Genomic DNA, 15,842 nt, shown 5'->3' on the forward strand with positions numbered 1-15,842 from the left:
ATGTAATAAAAAAAATTAAAAAAAACCTTAATAAATTTTAGTGCACACAAACACAAATTAATACCAAATTTGTTAAAATATAAGATGACGTTATGCTGAGTAAATAGATACCAAACTTGTCACTCTTTAAAATGTGCGGATGCCCATGGAATGGCAGCAAACTATGGTACATTAAGGTGTCCATAAACTATGCTTTTAAAGCCTTTACAGATTACCAGTTTAGAGTTACACAGGGGGGTCTGGTGCTAGAATTATTGCTCTCACTGTAATGTTCCTGTCGATATCTTACCCACACTTCCATTTACATATGTGTACGGGACTGAAGTGCACATTTGCACATGAGCATAGGGGGAGGAGGGCGCTTTAATTGTTTCTTTTTATGTTGTTTTTTTTTTTTACACTGTACTATTTATTTTTTTTATCAACTTTGTTTTGCTATTACGAGGAATAACCACATTCCTTGTGTTAGCATGGGCCGTGATAAATGCTATTTATGAAGACATCTGGGGTCTGTTTTATAGAATTGATTGGAAAAACTGGATTATCAATATTAACATAAGGTAATCCACCTTGAATTTAAATACTGTACCCTAAAGTGCTTCTAGAGGCAAAATGTTTTTTACCTTTCTCTGCATTAAAGTAAAAAAAAAACTTCCAGTAACAGCGCCCCCCCCCCCCCCCCCCCAGCCGTTCCTAAAACACTCAATGGAGTCCTCAATCGAACCAGCACTGTGCTCAGCTGCTGGTGTTCTCTCTCTCCTCTCCCTTCTCTCACAAGCTTCACTGAGAGCAGCGGGAGCTATGGGGGCACTCTGAGACGAGGAGTCGTGAAGATCACTGGTGGGGGACCCCAGAAAGGGAGATTAGAGACCTCTCTGTGCAATACCATTGCACGGAGCAGTATATCACGATTGTTATTTTAAGAAAAAATATAGCCCTTACAACCACTTTAAGACAAATGGACGTACTTAAAAAGCACGCTGCACTTCAAAAAGCCCGTTTGAAGCTAAATCTTTAGAAATACTTGTATACTTTACAGATATATATATTTTTCAGTATCTCAGTCTCTAAAATTTAAATTACAGGTTTGAAAATTTTGAAGATCCTTCTGGAAAGATTGACAATTTTCACTATGGTACACATTATTCCAATGCTGCTGGCGTCATGCATTATCTGATTCGTGTGGAACCCTTCACTACACTTCACATCCAGCTTCAAAGTGGAAGGTGATTTTGTTATACTGGACTTATGCAAGAATCTGAATATTTAATTTCCTAAATTGTTATAACTTTGTACGCTTACCTCTGAAAGATTTATATTCCTTTACTTACGGTGGGTTTGCTTTTTAGCTTTTGTCACGGGTCAGGGGTGCTATCTGACCTTGCAAGCGGTCTCCTAGCTTTTCAGTGTGCAGTGTGTGGGATAAGGCAGTAAAGCTCGTCATACACTAGTAGATTTTGGAACAATCATTCATAGGAAAATTCCTGGCAGCACATTCAGGCTGGGTTCACACTATTGCGATGCGGGAACCAGCGTGATTCCAGTGCGAGTTCTCGCATCGCATGTCTCTCGCAGGCAGTTCACACTGACCTATGCGAACCGCGGTGGGTATCAATACAAAGTTAATGACACCCCCAGATCGGCTCGCAGATCGCAGTGCAAACTGCCAAATGGTGCAGGAATCCGATTGCATGGGTGTGAACACCTATGGGATCCGATTCCAGTGCGGCCTAAAGAAAGAATCTGTATGGCTGAATTTGCATCACACAGATATTGCTTGTGATCTGCACAGCAGTGCGGTGTGAATCGCATGCGATGTCTAACATTGCAATAGTGTGAACCTAGCCTCAATGACATGACAAATGGTGTTTGAAAGTAATTCAAGATTTTGATTGCTTTTAACATTCGATTATAGAATGAATGTAATTTCCTGAACGAAAAACATGTTCCCTGTTAGAGTGTTAGAAATGTGTTCTTTCTAAAGATTTTCCATCCTGCCTCTTACAATTTTCACATCACTACAGAAAAAAAGGTATGCTGATTAGACCCCACCAGATACTAGTGAATAGCTAGATTTACTTTTAGAGTCCATTCACACTTGTGCAACTTTACCCTGTGACTTGATGTGATTTTGATGCGACCTTGGATGAGTGCGACTTTGTTACAACTTTGGCTTTGACCAATGTGATCAATTTGTTTGTGTTCTACAAAGTTGTTAGACATGTGCAGAACAGAAAAATTTGTTTAGTTTAGTTCGCATCGGTCTAAAATTGATCGACCGTTTCCAATTCTGTTTGAAGAATAGCTGGTTGTTAACCACTTGCCGACCAACCCATAGCAGATATACTGCTACAGAGCGACCGCGCTGCGCAGGATCAGGTAAATATATGTGATCCTGCACTTCTGGGTATCGGGGCGAGAATGCACGACACCGGCAGCTTGCTCCCACTGTGATTTTACACAGCAGGAGCTGATGAGCGGGTCCCGCGGACTCAATGTCTTCTGGCCCCCCCTGATCGTTCGGTACACTGTGTAAACAAGGCAGATTGCCGTTCTGTCAGTACAGATGGCATGGATCCTGTGTTCCTGTAAAGCAGAAACATCAATCCATGTCTTCCACTAGTAAAAGCACGTCCCCCACTACTCTGAAACATTAGCTAGGCACACAGTTAACACTTTGATCGCACCTGATGTTAACCCCTTCCCTGCCAGTGTCATGTACAGTGACAGTACATATTTTTAACTGTAATAACGTCACTGGTCCCCAAAAAAGTGTCAAAAGTATCAGGTGTCCGATTTGTCCTCCACAATATCCCGTTATAAGTCACTAATCACCACCATTACTAGTAAAAAAAAAAAAATATCCCATAGTTTGTAGATGGTATAACTTTTGCGTAAACTAATCAATATACGCTTATTGGGATTTTTTTTTACCAAAAATATGTAGCAGAATACATATTGGCCTAAACTGATGAAAACATTTTTACATTTTTTAGATGTGTTTTAGAGCAGAAAGTAAAAAATGTTGGGTTATTTGTCTATAGCGCAAAAAATAAAAAACGCAGAGGTGATCAAATATCTCCAAAAGAAAGCTCTATTTGTGCAAAAAAAAGGACAAACGTTTTATTTGGGTACAGTGTCGCACAGCCGCGCAATTGTCAGTTAAAGAAACGCAGTGCCGTTTGGCAAATTGCCTGGTCAGGAAGGGGGGGTAAACCTTCCGGAGGTGAAGTAGTTAAGGAGGGGGCCGGGAAGCTGGCCACCATGTCCTTAACAATCAATGATTGATCAGCTGTCAGCGAGTTTCCCCACTGACAGCTGAATGTTAAAAAAATGCCGGTAATGAAAAATGGAGTCCAAAGTCGCGAATGAGGCCTTAGACTTTAGTCACTCTGACACAAGGTGAGCTGGCAGACTCACACAGAGGAATAACTAAAGCTGAACTCCAGGCAGATATTATAAAAAAAAAGTAAAGTAAACCTAATTATGTATTTATTTAAAGATTCATTTATATGTTGTTTAAATCCAACTAGAATAAATACTTTTTGCCTTCTGTGCTCAGCAGCAAAAAAGGATATCACCTCTCCATTTAAGCCATGAATGTAAATATCTCACATCATTAGTCCTCAGAGATTGTCCCTAAAATACTCAACGGTGGCTGGAAGCTTGGTTTTGATTTGCACCAAACACCAAAAAATGCTCAGGCATTTGAACCTGAGCTCCTTGAAAATAAAAAACTATCCTTTGATCTGGGCTTTCCCCTCATTTCAAGGGCTGAATGGTCATTTTTGCCTAGGGTACCATTAAAAAGCACTTTTACTTACCTTATACTTCACTCCTACAGGCCTACTTCTCTTCATGCGACTGGGCTCCAAAGTCGCTTCTCTTCAGCACTCCGTCCAGTGGTTGCTCTCTGACATCAACATGTGCAATGCAGGACCAGCAGTCCTGCATTGAAAATGAGGACTTTGAGGACCTGCCTACAATTGGGTGTCAGAGGGAAGAGGAGAGCACTGCTTTTTTATGGGACCCTAGGCAAAAATAAGTATTTCACCATTGCCCCCACTGCAAGGGTCGTTTTTCAAGTTCAGCTTAAATATAAAGTAATAAAAGCACTCACAAGCATAAAATAGTAAAATACTTCTCCATCAATTTATAGCAGCCTCCCATGGAATCCCACAAAAAGCTTCCGTTAAATCTGAATACAACATCACAGCCACATTACCTTACTCCTGCAATGCATGTTGAAGAGGCTGCTTGCCTGCGTCTCAATAAAAGAAAGAGTAGAGACGCTAACCTCTTACAAACTTGATTTCTTCTGTTGCAGATTTGACTGCGCTGACCGGCAGTTCCACTCCATTCCTGCCACTTGGCAAGCTCTCATGGATAATCCAAATGATGTGAAGGAACTCATTCCAGAGTTCTTCTACTTTCCAGAGTTTTTGGAAAACAAAAATGGTAATACAGGAAAGATATGAATAGCTCATAATTCTTTATTTTGCTTTAACTTACTGAACCCACCCACATTTTAAGATTGTACTGGTTGCCATGAGTGATATGTCAATGCACAGATCCCCTATACCAAGAGTCAAAAGATTAGATATCTTTCTTTTTAGTCGGTGATTCCGTACATTTTAAAAGCCATCCTAGCGGCTGATTAGCAGCTGGATTGCTTTTACAGGCATTCGGAGGGGACGACCCCCCGCCCACCAACGCCTCTCCAGGCTCTCCCATGTGATCGGAGAGCCAATGATCCAATGGCATGTGGCACATGCCGATATTTTGGGCTTGCAGACTTTTCCATTTAGGAGGAATGCACATTTTGGCAGCATTTAGTAGCTGGGGAACAACATCATTTTTATAAATCTGGACTGGGATGGTAGAGGCATTGAAAAGAAAGAGAGCAGGGTCATTGGGAAGAGGTTGCTCTATAAACCTCTGAGATATGTCACGCACTAACTTCCAGAATTTCATCAGTTTAGAGCACGACCAAAAAATATGTAGGAGCGACCCCCGCTCCTCCTGGCATCTCCAGCATTGATCCGTAAGTATCTGGAAAAACCTGCACAGTCTAGTAGGTGTGCAGTACCATCGTGTTAGGAGTTTGAAATTGGCTTCTTGAGTTTTTGTACAGATTGATTTTGTAAAGGCAAGTTGAATCATGCGGTTTTGCTGATCTGAGGTAAAGACACAAGTTAAGTCCCTTTACCATTGAGCTAAAAAGGGAGGTTGGTACGACCCCTGTGGGGTGTGATCAACATTGCGTAAGTTTATATAGTGGTTTTTTGCATTAAAAGTGCATTCGAAAAATTGCTGCGCAAATACTTGTGACATACAAAATTGCAATGATCTCCTTTTTATTCTCTAGTCTAGTTTCTCTGCTAAAAAAATATATATATAATGTTTGGGGGTTCTGAGTAATTTTCTAACAAAAAAAATATACAGATTCTTACATGTAAGAGTGAAATGTCAGAATTGGCCTGGGCGGGAACTGGTTAAAGTACAGCTGTAACTATGCTCTAATTGGGAAAAGTAACGTACTTTTAAAAGCCTATTCCCCTGGTTGTTTACTATACCGCACACTCCTATTGCCACATTTGACAACTGCAGCCATGCAAAATACCCAGCACTTCGGCCTTCCTGCCATGATGCAGGGCTGTCCTGAGGAAAGAGGGGAAGGTTATTACCATAATGTAGACTTTATTATAGAACTTACACAGGGCTCTTAACTTGAAGCTCCAGCAGACAGTCAGGGTGACAAAGTGATATGGGCAAGGTATGTATTGGTGGGGAGAAGCTATCACATGAACAGACTCAATGACAGGGGTCCATAATGTGTTTATTTTTATTTCATTGGCCAATTTCTTTTTCTTCATGTATTGTAGAATTTGATTTGGGAAAGCTGCAAATATGTAAAGAGAGGGTAGATAATGTGATTCTGCCGAAATGGGCCAAAAGTCCTGAAGACTTTATCCACAAGCACAGGAAAGCGCTGGTACGTGTTTATGATATTTCACGCTTGGGCTGACATAGGCATGAAGTATGTATTCACTAATTCATTCTTCTCTTACAGGAGTCCGAGTATGTTTCTGCTCATCTTCATGAATGGATAGATTTGATCTTTGGTTACAAGCAGAGAGGACCAGCAGCTGTGGAGGCTCTCAATGTTTTCTACTATTGTACCTATGAAGGTACAGTGCATACATACCAAACCTATGTGTTTATCAGGAAAAATGCGTGCGCTTGTTTTCTGTGTGTTCCCTTGCGTCCCATGTAGGGCAGTCCATTCATTTCAGTGAGCAGCCCTACTTGCAAGAAACTCACAAAAGAAGTCCCTAATGAGCTGAATTGAACCGCAAGGTGCTGTGACGTCATGTGGTTTTGGCGTGCGCACTAGCAGATGCGTGGTGGTACCTTTAAAAATGATTGGCATCACTGTGTGTGTTGTTCCTGTAAATATAAGCTCACCTTTTTATTGCTAATTCTGATCTTTTCCCTGTTATTCATACAAAATCAGGTGCTGTGGATCTAGATGCCATCGCAGATGAGAAAGAAAGGAAAGCAATAGAAGGAATGATTAATAACTTTGGCCAAACACCTTGCCAGTTGTTAAAGGTATTTGTTTTTGTGTTTCTTGTTAAATTGCATGAAGTATATTCACTTCAGCTTTGGAAGATTTTACCCCCTTCATGACCAGGCTATTTTCTGCTATTCGGCACTGCCTAACTTAAACTGGCAATTGTGCGGTCATGCAACACTGCACCCATATGAAATTCATAAAAAATATTTCACAAAAATAGACCTTTCTTTTGGTGGCATTTGATCACCACTGTGTTTTTTTGTTTTTATTACATAAACGAAAAAATACCGAACATTTAGGGAAAAAATACAAATTTCTTCATAAACTTAGGCCAAAATGTATTCTGCTATGTGTCTTTGGTAAAAAAAAATCCCAATAAGTGTATATTAATTTTTTTGCGTAAAAGTTATAGCATCTACAAACTATGAACGACAAACTATATACTGGAATTTTTTTTTTTCCCCTTCAAATAAGTTTTATTGAAAACACAATCGCAATCACTGTAACATCAAAATCATTCAAATAGCCGATGGTCCTAACATTCAACTGGAGTTTATGCAATAGTAAGAACAAGGGAGTCAACCAGACCAAAGTGTATAAAGTGTGGTGCATGTTGAAGTAGTAACTCTTTTTTCCCTTGTGCTAAAATGAGCTCAAGTGGGTTGAAATACTAGCTTGGTTGTCCTATTTAGGTATGAAAGGGTTGGATCCTAGAAAAAGGTTGTGTCTGTTTGGAAGGTGTTCAAGACTGATCAATTTAGTAGGATGAAGGCTCACTTTGTACGCTAAAGTAATGAAAAAGATATGTATGTGAGAAAAGATGGCAAGGATGAAAAGAGATAGATAAGAATAAACCTTAAAAGAAAATAAGAAAAAAAAAAGAGGGGGGGGGGAGAAAGAGAATGGGGGGGGAGGGGGCTACAGGGGATGGAAATAAGGATGGAGGGGGAGCCGAGGGAATAATCTCCTCGGTCCTCACATAGGGCAGTGTAAAATGGGAAATCAGTGTGTAGGTTTGAAGGAGATCTCCTTCAAAAGGGTCCTCCCAGGCTCATTCCTTGGTTAGGGGTGGGAGGTCCTTTGTGTCAAATTGCAAGTATGTTCTAAGTATGAGTATTGGTGGAAGTAGTCAACTGGCTTGTTTAATCCCATTAGGGTAGAGTATCTAACTGTGGAACGGAAGTGGATGTAACAGGCCCAGATCCGTAAAAATTTTGATGGAGAGTTGGAATGTTTCTTTTTTTTTTTAATACTAGTAATGGCGGCGATCAGCGATTTGCAGTGGGCAGTCTGACACAAACTGACTAACTGCTACTGACATCTCCAGTGACACTATTACAGTGATTAGTGCTAACAATATACATTGTCATTGTTCTATGCATTAAGGTGAAAAACCTTCTGTGCTGCAGCTCCACCCCAGACCTCCCCTTATTCTTACCTGTGCCCGATTCGATCCAGCAATGTACATGAGCGCAGCTGTTCCAGCCACTTTCTCTCTCCTCATTGGACAGATTGATAGCAGCAGGAGCCATTGGCTGTCAATCAAATCCTGTGACACGGGAGCGGGGTGCAGGGCCAAGTCCTGCTGTTTGTGTCAATGGACGAAGCAGCAGGACTCGGGAGCGAGCCTGCAAGGATGCCCCCAGTGAAAGCGGCTTTTCATGGAGGCATTGGATAAAGAGGAGGGGCCTGGAGCGCTGGGGTAGGGGGGGCACACCAGAAGAAGAGGATCGGGGCTGCTCTGTGAAAAACAATTGCACAGAGCAGGTAAGTATAGGCATGTTTGTTATTTTTAATTTAAAAAATGGAAGCTTTACAACCACTTTTATGGTAATTATCAGGGCCTGTGTGGACAGGACTTTGTTTGCATCAGATGGGTTTTGCATTCTCACACCAAGTCCATAGAAATTTCAAATGCACTTCATGGAGGTTAGCTACATGTCAAATACACTTGTTAAAGAAAATACTTTCAGAGGGGTCTCAGATTGTGTGTGTGTGTCTATAGTTTTCATGTAGGCCAAAATTCTTATTGCAGAAATCTATGATACTGAATGGATATTCATTTTTTTCTGAAAAAGGAACCTCATCCTTCTCGGTTATCTGCAGAGGAAGTGCTAATGAGACAGACTAAACTAGACAATGCACCACTGAATTTATTCCAAAACCTCACAGAGATGAAATCATTTTTCATAAAGGTAATTTAATTATGAAATTTATAAGCTGAATTTAGGGTCATATATGAAGAAATGTTTGTCTTGCTTTTATTATTTGCTGTTTGCGTTCCTTACTATCTTCATCCTTATTATGATATAGTCTTTGTCAGCTGAAAAACTGCACAGGATTTGCTTTTATTTTCTAGGGAATCAGCGATGACATCCCAGTTGTTAAAGCCATTGTCCCAAAGAACCAAATGCGTTACTTCATAACTCAGGGAAGTTCAGAAACGCTGGTGAGTTTTTCCTTTGATTTGTGGTTTTGTTAACATTTGAATTGACTATCTTAGTCTAAAAAAGTGTTTCTTAACCTTTTTCCAGCCAGGGCACCCTTGAAAAGTACACTATATTAACAAAAGTATTGAGACGCCTGCCTTTACACGCACATTACCTTTAATGGCATCCCAGTCTTAGTCTGTAGGGTTCAATATTGAGTTGGCCCACCCTTTGCAGCTATAGGAGCTTCAACTCTTCTGGGAAGGCTGTCCACAAGGTTTAGGAATGTGTCTATGGGAATGTTTGACCAGATTTCCAGGAACTGCATTTGTGAGGTCTTCCACTGATGTTGGACGAATAGGCCTGGATCATAGTCTCCGCTCTTATTCATCCCAAAGGTGTTCTATCGGATTGAGATCAGGCCAGTCAAGTTCCATCAACCCCAAACTTTATGAACCTTGGTTGTACATTTGGGAGCTTTTATTTACCATCCCCAACTGCTCCCCCTATAGCTGCAGTGGCAACAGCCAGGGACGTACACATACTGTGGGCACGGCTGGAAGTATACCCCTAGGTAAATGGAGCTGCACTCCAACTGCAGTTGTGGCACGGTGATGCTGCAACAGGCGTGAGGAGGAAACATATCACCTCCTCACCGCCTGTTAAATGCCTCTGAAAATAGTCCAAGCAGGGATCATTTTGAGAGGAGCGACAATCCTTGCCACTATGATGAACGCACCCCATAAAGGCATACATACAAACACACACATACTCATACATACATACATATACACATTACATACACATACAGTATATACATACACACAGCCTTTTTAAAAACTGCAGTACTGTACGGCCCAGTACTGCCCTGTAGGGGGAGGGCTCAGGACTCAGGAAGTCACCTCCCCATTCCACTGCTGAAGTGAATTTACTGTCCTGACCAAGCTTCTGTGCCAATCTACAGTTTGGCAGAGGAGCGGGAGCTCGGTCTGGTCCATAGGCATGTGCCAGGTGTGGCTGGACACACCGTAATCACTGCGTGTACTGCATATTCCCCTGTTTAGACCCCTAAAATTTCACAAAGCCCCCTAACATGGTCCCTAAAAAAAATTGAAAAATAAAATTGGAAAAAATAAATGAATAAAAATGACTGACACCGTCCACTGCCCTACTTACACCAAATTCTGCCCTACTTACACCATCCACTGGTCTACTGACATCGGCAGTATATATGCATATGTTTTTGAGCTTTGTGGTGCACACCCTAATGCAAAAAGTTTTGCACACCTATGGTCTGGTCTGACCGCTTTTCTCAACCAGAATGCCCCAGCACCCCTGAGGACCTCAGGTGGCATCCCAGTTAAGAAAAGGCTGCTATAAAGAAATAGACAAAAGAAGATAGTGGACCATTGTGTGTGAGGTCAGGCAGCTATCTGCAGGTTAACCGTTCCTGAAGCAGGAAATTGAATTGAATGGATTGGAAAAACTGTTACAGCCTCTATCCTTGAAATAAGCAACACTACTAGTAGCTTTACCTGCAACACTCTTCTTTTTCTCATCCTGTCTTTATATGAATAAACCTCTGTGGTAGACCACCCTTCTTTGTCTACAGATCCCACCTCTTATTTTACACCTCAGATGGAACAAATCAGTTTTGCTATTATTCACATACACATTACAGCCTATAAAGTTTTAAAACTCTCTCTCCCAAAGCATATGTTTTTTGAAAGCACCAGCCCTAGAAATATAGTAAATGATCCTGTTGATTTTGGAGAGTCTATGATAGCTGCACAAATTCATATCAAAATGCATAGCAAGTATATAGAAATTTTCCATTTTCCATTGTGAAACACTGTGAATATGTATTTTCTATAGAAGTGAAATTTAGAACAGTCATCTGGGGTTTAACTTTAGAGAGACATAAGCTGGCCATAGAAGCATCGAAATCCAGCTGATTCAGCAGGGTCCGGATGAATTTTGATCAATATGTGGCAATGCCTGTTCAACAAGTAGTTCATTGAAAACTGTCAATCAGTGGCTGCAACTTCTGATCAGTGTATTATGACAGCCCTGGCCAGGTGCAGTTGTCAGAATATCATGTTTTAGTGATAGGGATTCCTCCATCCACCTTGTGGGTGTGGATGGAGGAATCAGTTTTTTTCCCATCTTCTAGCTCCTTAGTGATGGTGGATCTGGAAGTACTAAGGAGTATGCAATTCCAACTTTATTTACACGTGGAAGTGGAGCAGTAAACACGAGACTCGTGTTCCCTGCTATCCCTGGTTGCTGTTTCGAAGAGAGAAGTACAATGCCTTGAAAAAGTATTCATAGTCCTTGACATTTTCCATATTTTGTCATGTTACAACCAAAAACGTAAATTTCTTTTATTGGGATTGTATGTGATAGACCAACACAAAGTGGCACATAATTGCAAAGTGGAAGGAAAATGATAAATGGTTTTTAACACTTTTTACAAATCAATATCTGAAAAGTGTGGAGTGCATTTTTCGATTTTCTGCATTTGTATTCAGCCCCCTTTACTCTGATACCCCACCCTAAAATCTAGTGGAACCAATTGCCTTCAGAAGTCACCTAATTAGTAAATCGAGTCCACCTGTGTGTAATTTAAGCTTAGTATAAATAAAGCTGTCCTGTAACACCCTCAGAGGTTTGTTAGAGAACCTTAGTGAACAAACCGCATCATGAAGGCCAAAGTAACAACACCACGGGTCAGGGATGAAATTGTGGAGACGTTTAACCACTTACTGCAAACTGACGTAGCTCTACGTCGGCTGCAAGAAGTGGCTGTACTGGGGTGATGCCTGCAGCTAGAGGCATCATCCTGGTACCATTTTTTAGCGCCGGCGGTTGGCTTTCAGGTGGTAACGGCCGATGCTAGTGGAGTCCCGATCAAAACCGGATTCGGCTTAGATCAGGTCTCCGATGACCTGGAGGCGGCAACCATGCGTCACGTCTGGATTTTTTTTTTAACCTGTGCTAAAATTAAAAAATAAATAAAATAAATAGGAAAAAAAAATTGTAACTGCCCCCGTTGCCATGAGCTCACGCACGAAAGAAAACGTATACGGAAGTCACGCCTGCAAATACAATCGCTGTTCAAACCACACATGTGAGGTATCGCCGTGATCAAGCATTAATTTAAAAAAAAAAAAGAGCTACTCTGTAACTCTAAACTGGTAACCGTTAAAATTTTTTAAAGCATCGCCTATGGATATTTTTATTGACTGTAGTTTGTCGCCATTCCGCGGGTGTGCGCAATTTTAAACCGTAACATGTTAGGTATCTATTTACTCGGTGTGACATCAACTTTCACAATATACAAAAAAAGCTAACTTTACTATTTCGTTTTTTTAAATGCAGTGAAATCTAATTTTTCCCAAGAAATAAACAAAAAAAGAGCAACAATTCTGAAAAAAACAAAACAATATTTTTTACTTTTACATTGCGGCAGACAGATCGGACACCTAGCTGACACTTTTAGGGGGACCAGTGACATTACTACAGCAATCAGTGCTAAAAATATATATGCACTGTTAATGTACTAATGACACTGGCAGGGAAGGGGTTACACCAGGGGCGATCAAAGAGTTAAATGTTTGCCTAGGGGGTACTTTCTAACTGTGTGGTTGATGGGCTCACTGGAAGAACACAGAGACCTATAATCCTAAAAGAGGAACACAGGATTCCTGTGTACATCACTAACAGAACAGCGGTCTGCCTTGTTTACATAGGTAGACTGCCATTTGGTCTCCATGGGAAGTGATCGCGGGTGCCCAGGGGACATCCCGGCTACTGATTGGCTCCCCCTCTAGCCAATCAGCGTGTGCGCGCACCCCCACTAACTGCTACACTTGGTAGGCAAGTGGTTAATCAGAGAAGCAGCCAAGAGGCCCATGGTAACTCTGGAGGATCTGCAGAGATCCACAGCTCAGGTGGGAGAATCTGTCCACAGGACAACTATCAGTCGTGTACTCCACAAGTCTAGTCTTTATGGAAGAGTTCCCAGAAGAAAGCCATTGTTGAAAGAAAGCCATAAGAAGTCCCATTTGCAGTTTATGAAAAGCCATGTGGGGCAACACAGCAAACATGTGGAAGAAGGTGCTCTGGTCAGATGAGATCAAAATTACATCATGATGTGAAACATGGTGGTGGGAGCATCATGTTGTGGGGATGGTTTTCTTCAGCAGTGACAGGGAAGCTGGTCAAAGTTGATGGGAAGTTGGATGGAGCCAAATACAGGGCAATATTAGAAGAAACCTGTTAGAGTCTGCAAAAGACTTAAGACTGGGGTGTAGGTTCACCTTCCAGCAGGACAATGACCCTAAACATACAGCCAGAGCTACAATGGAATGGTTTAGATCAAAGCATATTCATGTGTTAGAATGGCCCAGTCAAAGTCCAGACCTAAATCCAATAGAGAATCAGTGGCAAGACTTAAAAATTTCTGTTCACAGACACTCTCCATCCAATCTAAAGAATTTGAGCAATTTTGTAAAGAAGAATGGGCAAAAATATCACTCTCTAGATGTGCAAAGCTGGTAGAGACATCCCTGAAAAGACTTGCAGCTGTAACTGCAGTGAAAGGTGGTTCTACAAGGTATTGACTCAGGGGGCCTGAATACAAATGCATGCGACACTTTTCACATATACATTTGTAAAAATGGTGAAAATGATTTATCATTTCCTTCCACTTCACAATTATGTGCCACTTTGTGTTGGTCTGTCACATAAAATCCCAATAAAATACATTTACGTTTTTGGTTGTAACATGACAAAATGTGGAGAATATCAAGGGGTATGAATACGTTTTCAAGGCACTGTACATAGGCAGCAAGAGAGGTGCCAGTCTCCATGCTGGAGGTATGTGATTGGGTGGGCACCCTTTTCTTAATTTTATCAGGGGCCGCCATGTATAGCACACATCTTTGCCACTCAAGGGGTAAAGGGACTTGTGAAAATAAATAAAGGTGAGGTATAGGATCTTCACATGAAAGCACAGGATCCTATTGCTTAGCACTGGATCCATTGTATTCTGTGGACTTGGCATGCCTTATCTGCATCAAATGTGTGCCAAGTATTGTGTTTTCAATTTTTTTTTTTGCTTTTACATCATAGCATACTGTTATTGGCACATGTATGGGTGTTCATTTATCTACTATTAATCCATTTAGTATCAGTGTTAATTTGTCAGGCAGTTACCCTGAGAGGCTTGATGCTTTGTGATCATACTTGCGTTTGATTTTCATTATGTTGCATTTTGACCATGTGTTTAAGGCTCCATGTACACGGGACGTTGTTAAAAGTCCCTTTGAATGCTGGAATTTTTAGGACGTTTGAAATGTCCGTTCAGTCGCGTTTGTACACGCGTTTAGCGGGCGTTTAGCGGGCGTTTAGCAGCGTTTGCGGGCGCTTGCGTTTAGAAGCGTTCCTAGAGGTCATAAAAATTATTCCCTTTAAAATGTAAAAACGCGAATGCTAAACGCGGGTCATCGCGTTCAGACGCGTTCGGACGCGTCCAGACGCGTTTGTGCGTTTGAAACGCCGGGAAACACACGTTCGAACGCAAATAATTGCGTTCTAAAAACAGTCCCTGAACGCAACTGCCTGCAAATGACTGTAAACGACCTGGTGTACATGGACACATAAGATAAAATGTAGGTGGGTTCAGGGGCTTCTGAAAAAAACGCCCAACTGCTCCTAAACGGCCATTTCCAGCGTCCCGTGTACATGGAGCCTTAGTGTTTCTGGTCATCTTGAGCTTCATGGGAATTTCCAAGGGGTGTTGGCAACCTTGTCATAATTTTAACCACATAATGGGTTTTTTTTTTATAGGTTGAGGGTGTCATGCAAGTAGACCATTGTGTGTGTCAGTAAACTTTGGATATTTTTACATTTATCCCTGATTACCATTTTTTTTTTTTTACTGTTAATAAGTTTAGGATACTTGCATGTATACAAAATAATTTATTGCATTGTGCCCTGTGTGGAGTGATATCTTTTATTTTTATTGGCACATACATTTCCAATGCTTCTCTTGACCCAGGGTGCCACTGGGCTTCTGGAAAATATCCAGTACTTCCAGGTATGGGGGTGTCATGTCACACTGATCAGCAATGGCAGACTTCATAATTCCTTAGTAAGCACTTTTGGAGCACAGTCGCTAAAGGGTGCTAAAGTGTCTCACCGGATTAGATCTTGTTTAAAACTAGAAGCACCCCAAAATGTTTTACAGCTGTTTGTTGTAACCGTTATTGTAACAGATATGGTTTTCTTTGTGTTTATCTGTTAAGGTGACAATAAATCAAAATTTGATTATTGGAACTCATGGATGGTTGCCTTATGACAAGAGTATTTCCAATTATTTCACCTTTACCAAGGATCATACTGTGACTAATCAAAAGTAAGTGAACTATGGGATCATTTGATTATGGCAGAATTACCTGGCTATCACTGTTTATGAACACTTATGCATACAATAAATATTGCCTCTTGAATGTTTCTAAAGTACAACACATTAAAAATTGCTGTTTCCTCCTAATGACAGAACTCAGCGCTTTGTGTCCGGTCCATTCGCTCCTGGCCTCGAGATCACCTCCAAACTGTTTGTGGTGTCCCATGATGGGAAAGTGCTGTTCAGTGGAGGCCACTGGGATAACAGTATTCGAGTGACATCACTGACAAAGGGCAAAGTAATTGGACAACACGTTCGTCACATGGGTGAGTGTTGGCAGCCGGTTTTAATATGCTTGTTAAAAAAAAAAAACACACAACTCAAGTCAGCCATAAAGGCATGTATAATTTTTCAGTCATTC

General features: G+C 41.1%; 1 protein-coding gene across 4 annotated transcripts in view; it reads left to right on the forward strand.

Moving 5' to 3' along the window:
• NBEAL1 (neurobeachin like 1) overlaps positions 1–15,842 on the forward strand; it is a 312,113-nt gene that overhangs the window by 274,350 nt on the left and 21,921 nt on the right. For all 4 annotated transcript variants that reach the window (XM_082260720.1, XM_082260721.1, XM_082260722.1 and 1 more), the window contains 9 exons: positions 1,086–1,226; positions 4,328–4,458; positions 5,886–5,995; positions 6,074–6,191; positions 6,518–6,615; positions 8,659–8,775; positions 8,940–9,029; positions 15,321–15,430; positions 15,575–15,747. In XM_082260720.1, coding sequence (XP_082116846.1) covers positions 1,086–1,226; positions 4,328–4,458; positions 5,886–5,995; positions 6,074–6,191; positions 6,518–6,615; positions 8,659–8,775; positions 8,940–9,029; positions 15,321–15,430; positions 15,575–15,747 — 1,088 coding nt within the window. The remainder of the gene's footprint in view (positions 1–1,085; positions 1,227–4,327; positions 4,459–5,885; positions 5,996–6,073; positions 6,192–6,517; positions 6,616–8,658; positions 8,776–8,939; positions 9,030–15,320; positions 15,431–15,574; positions 15,748–15,842) is intronic.

The sequence above is a fragment of the Pelophylax lessonae genome (assembly GCF_965119305.1).
Source record: "Pelophylax lessonae genome assembly, chromosome: 6".
In the NCBI taxonomy this organism is placed as follows: domain Eukaryota; kingdom Metazoa; phylum Chordata; class Amphibia; order Anura; family Ranidae; genus Pelophylax; species Pelophylax lessonae.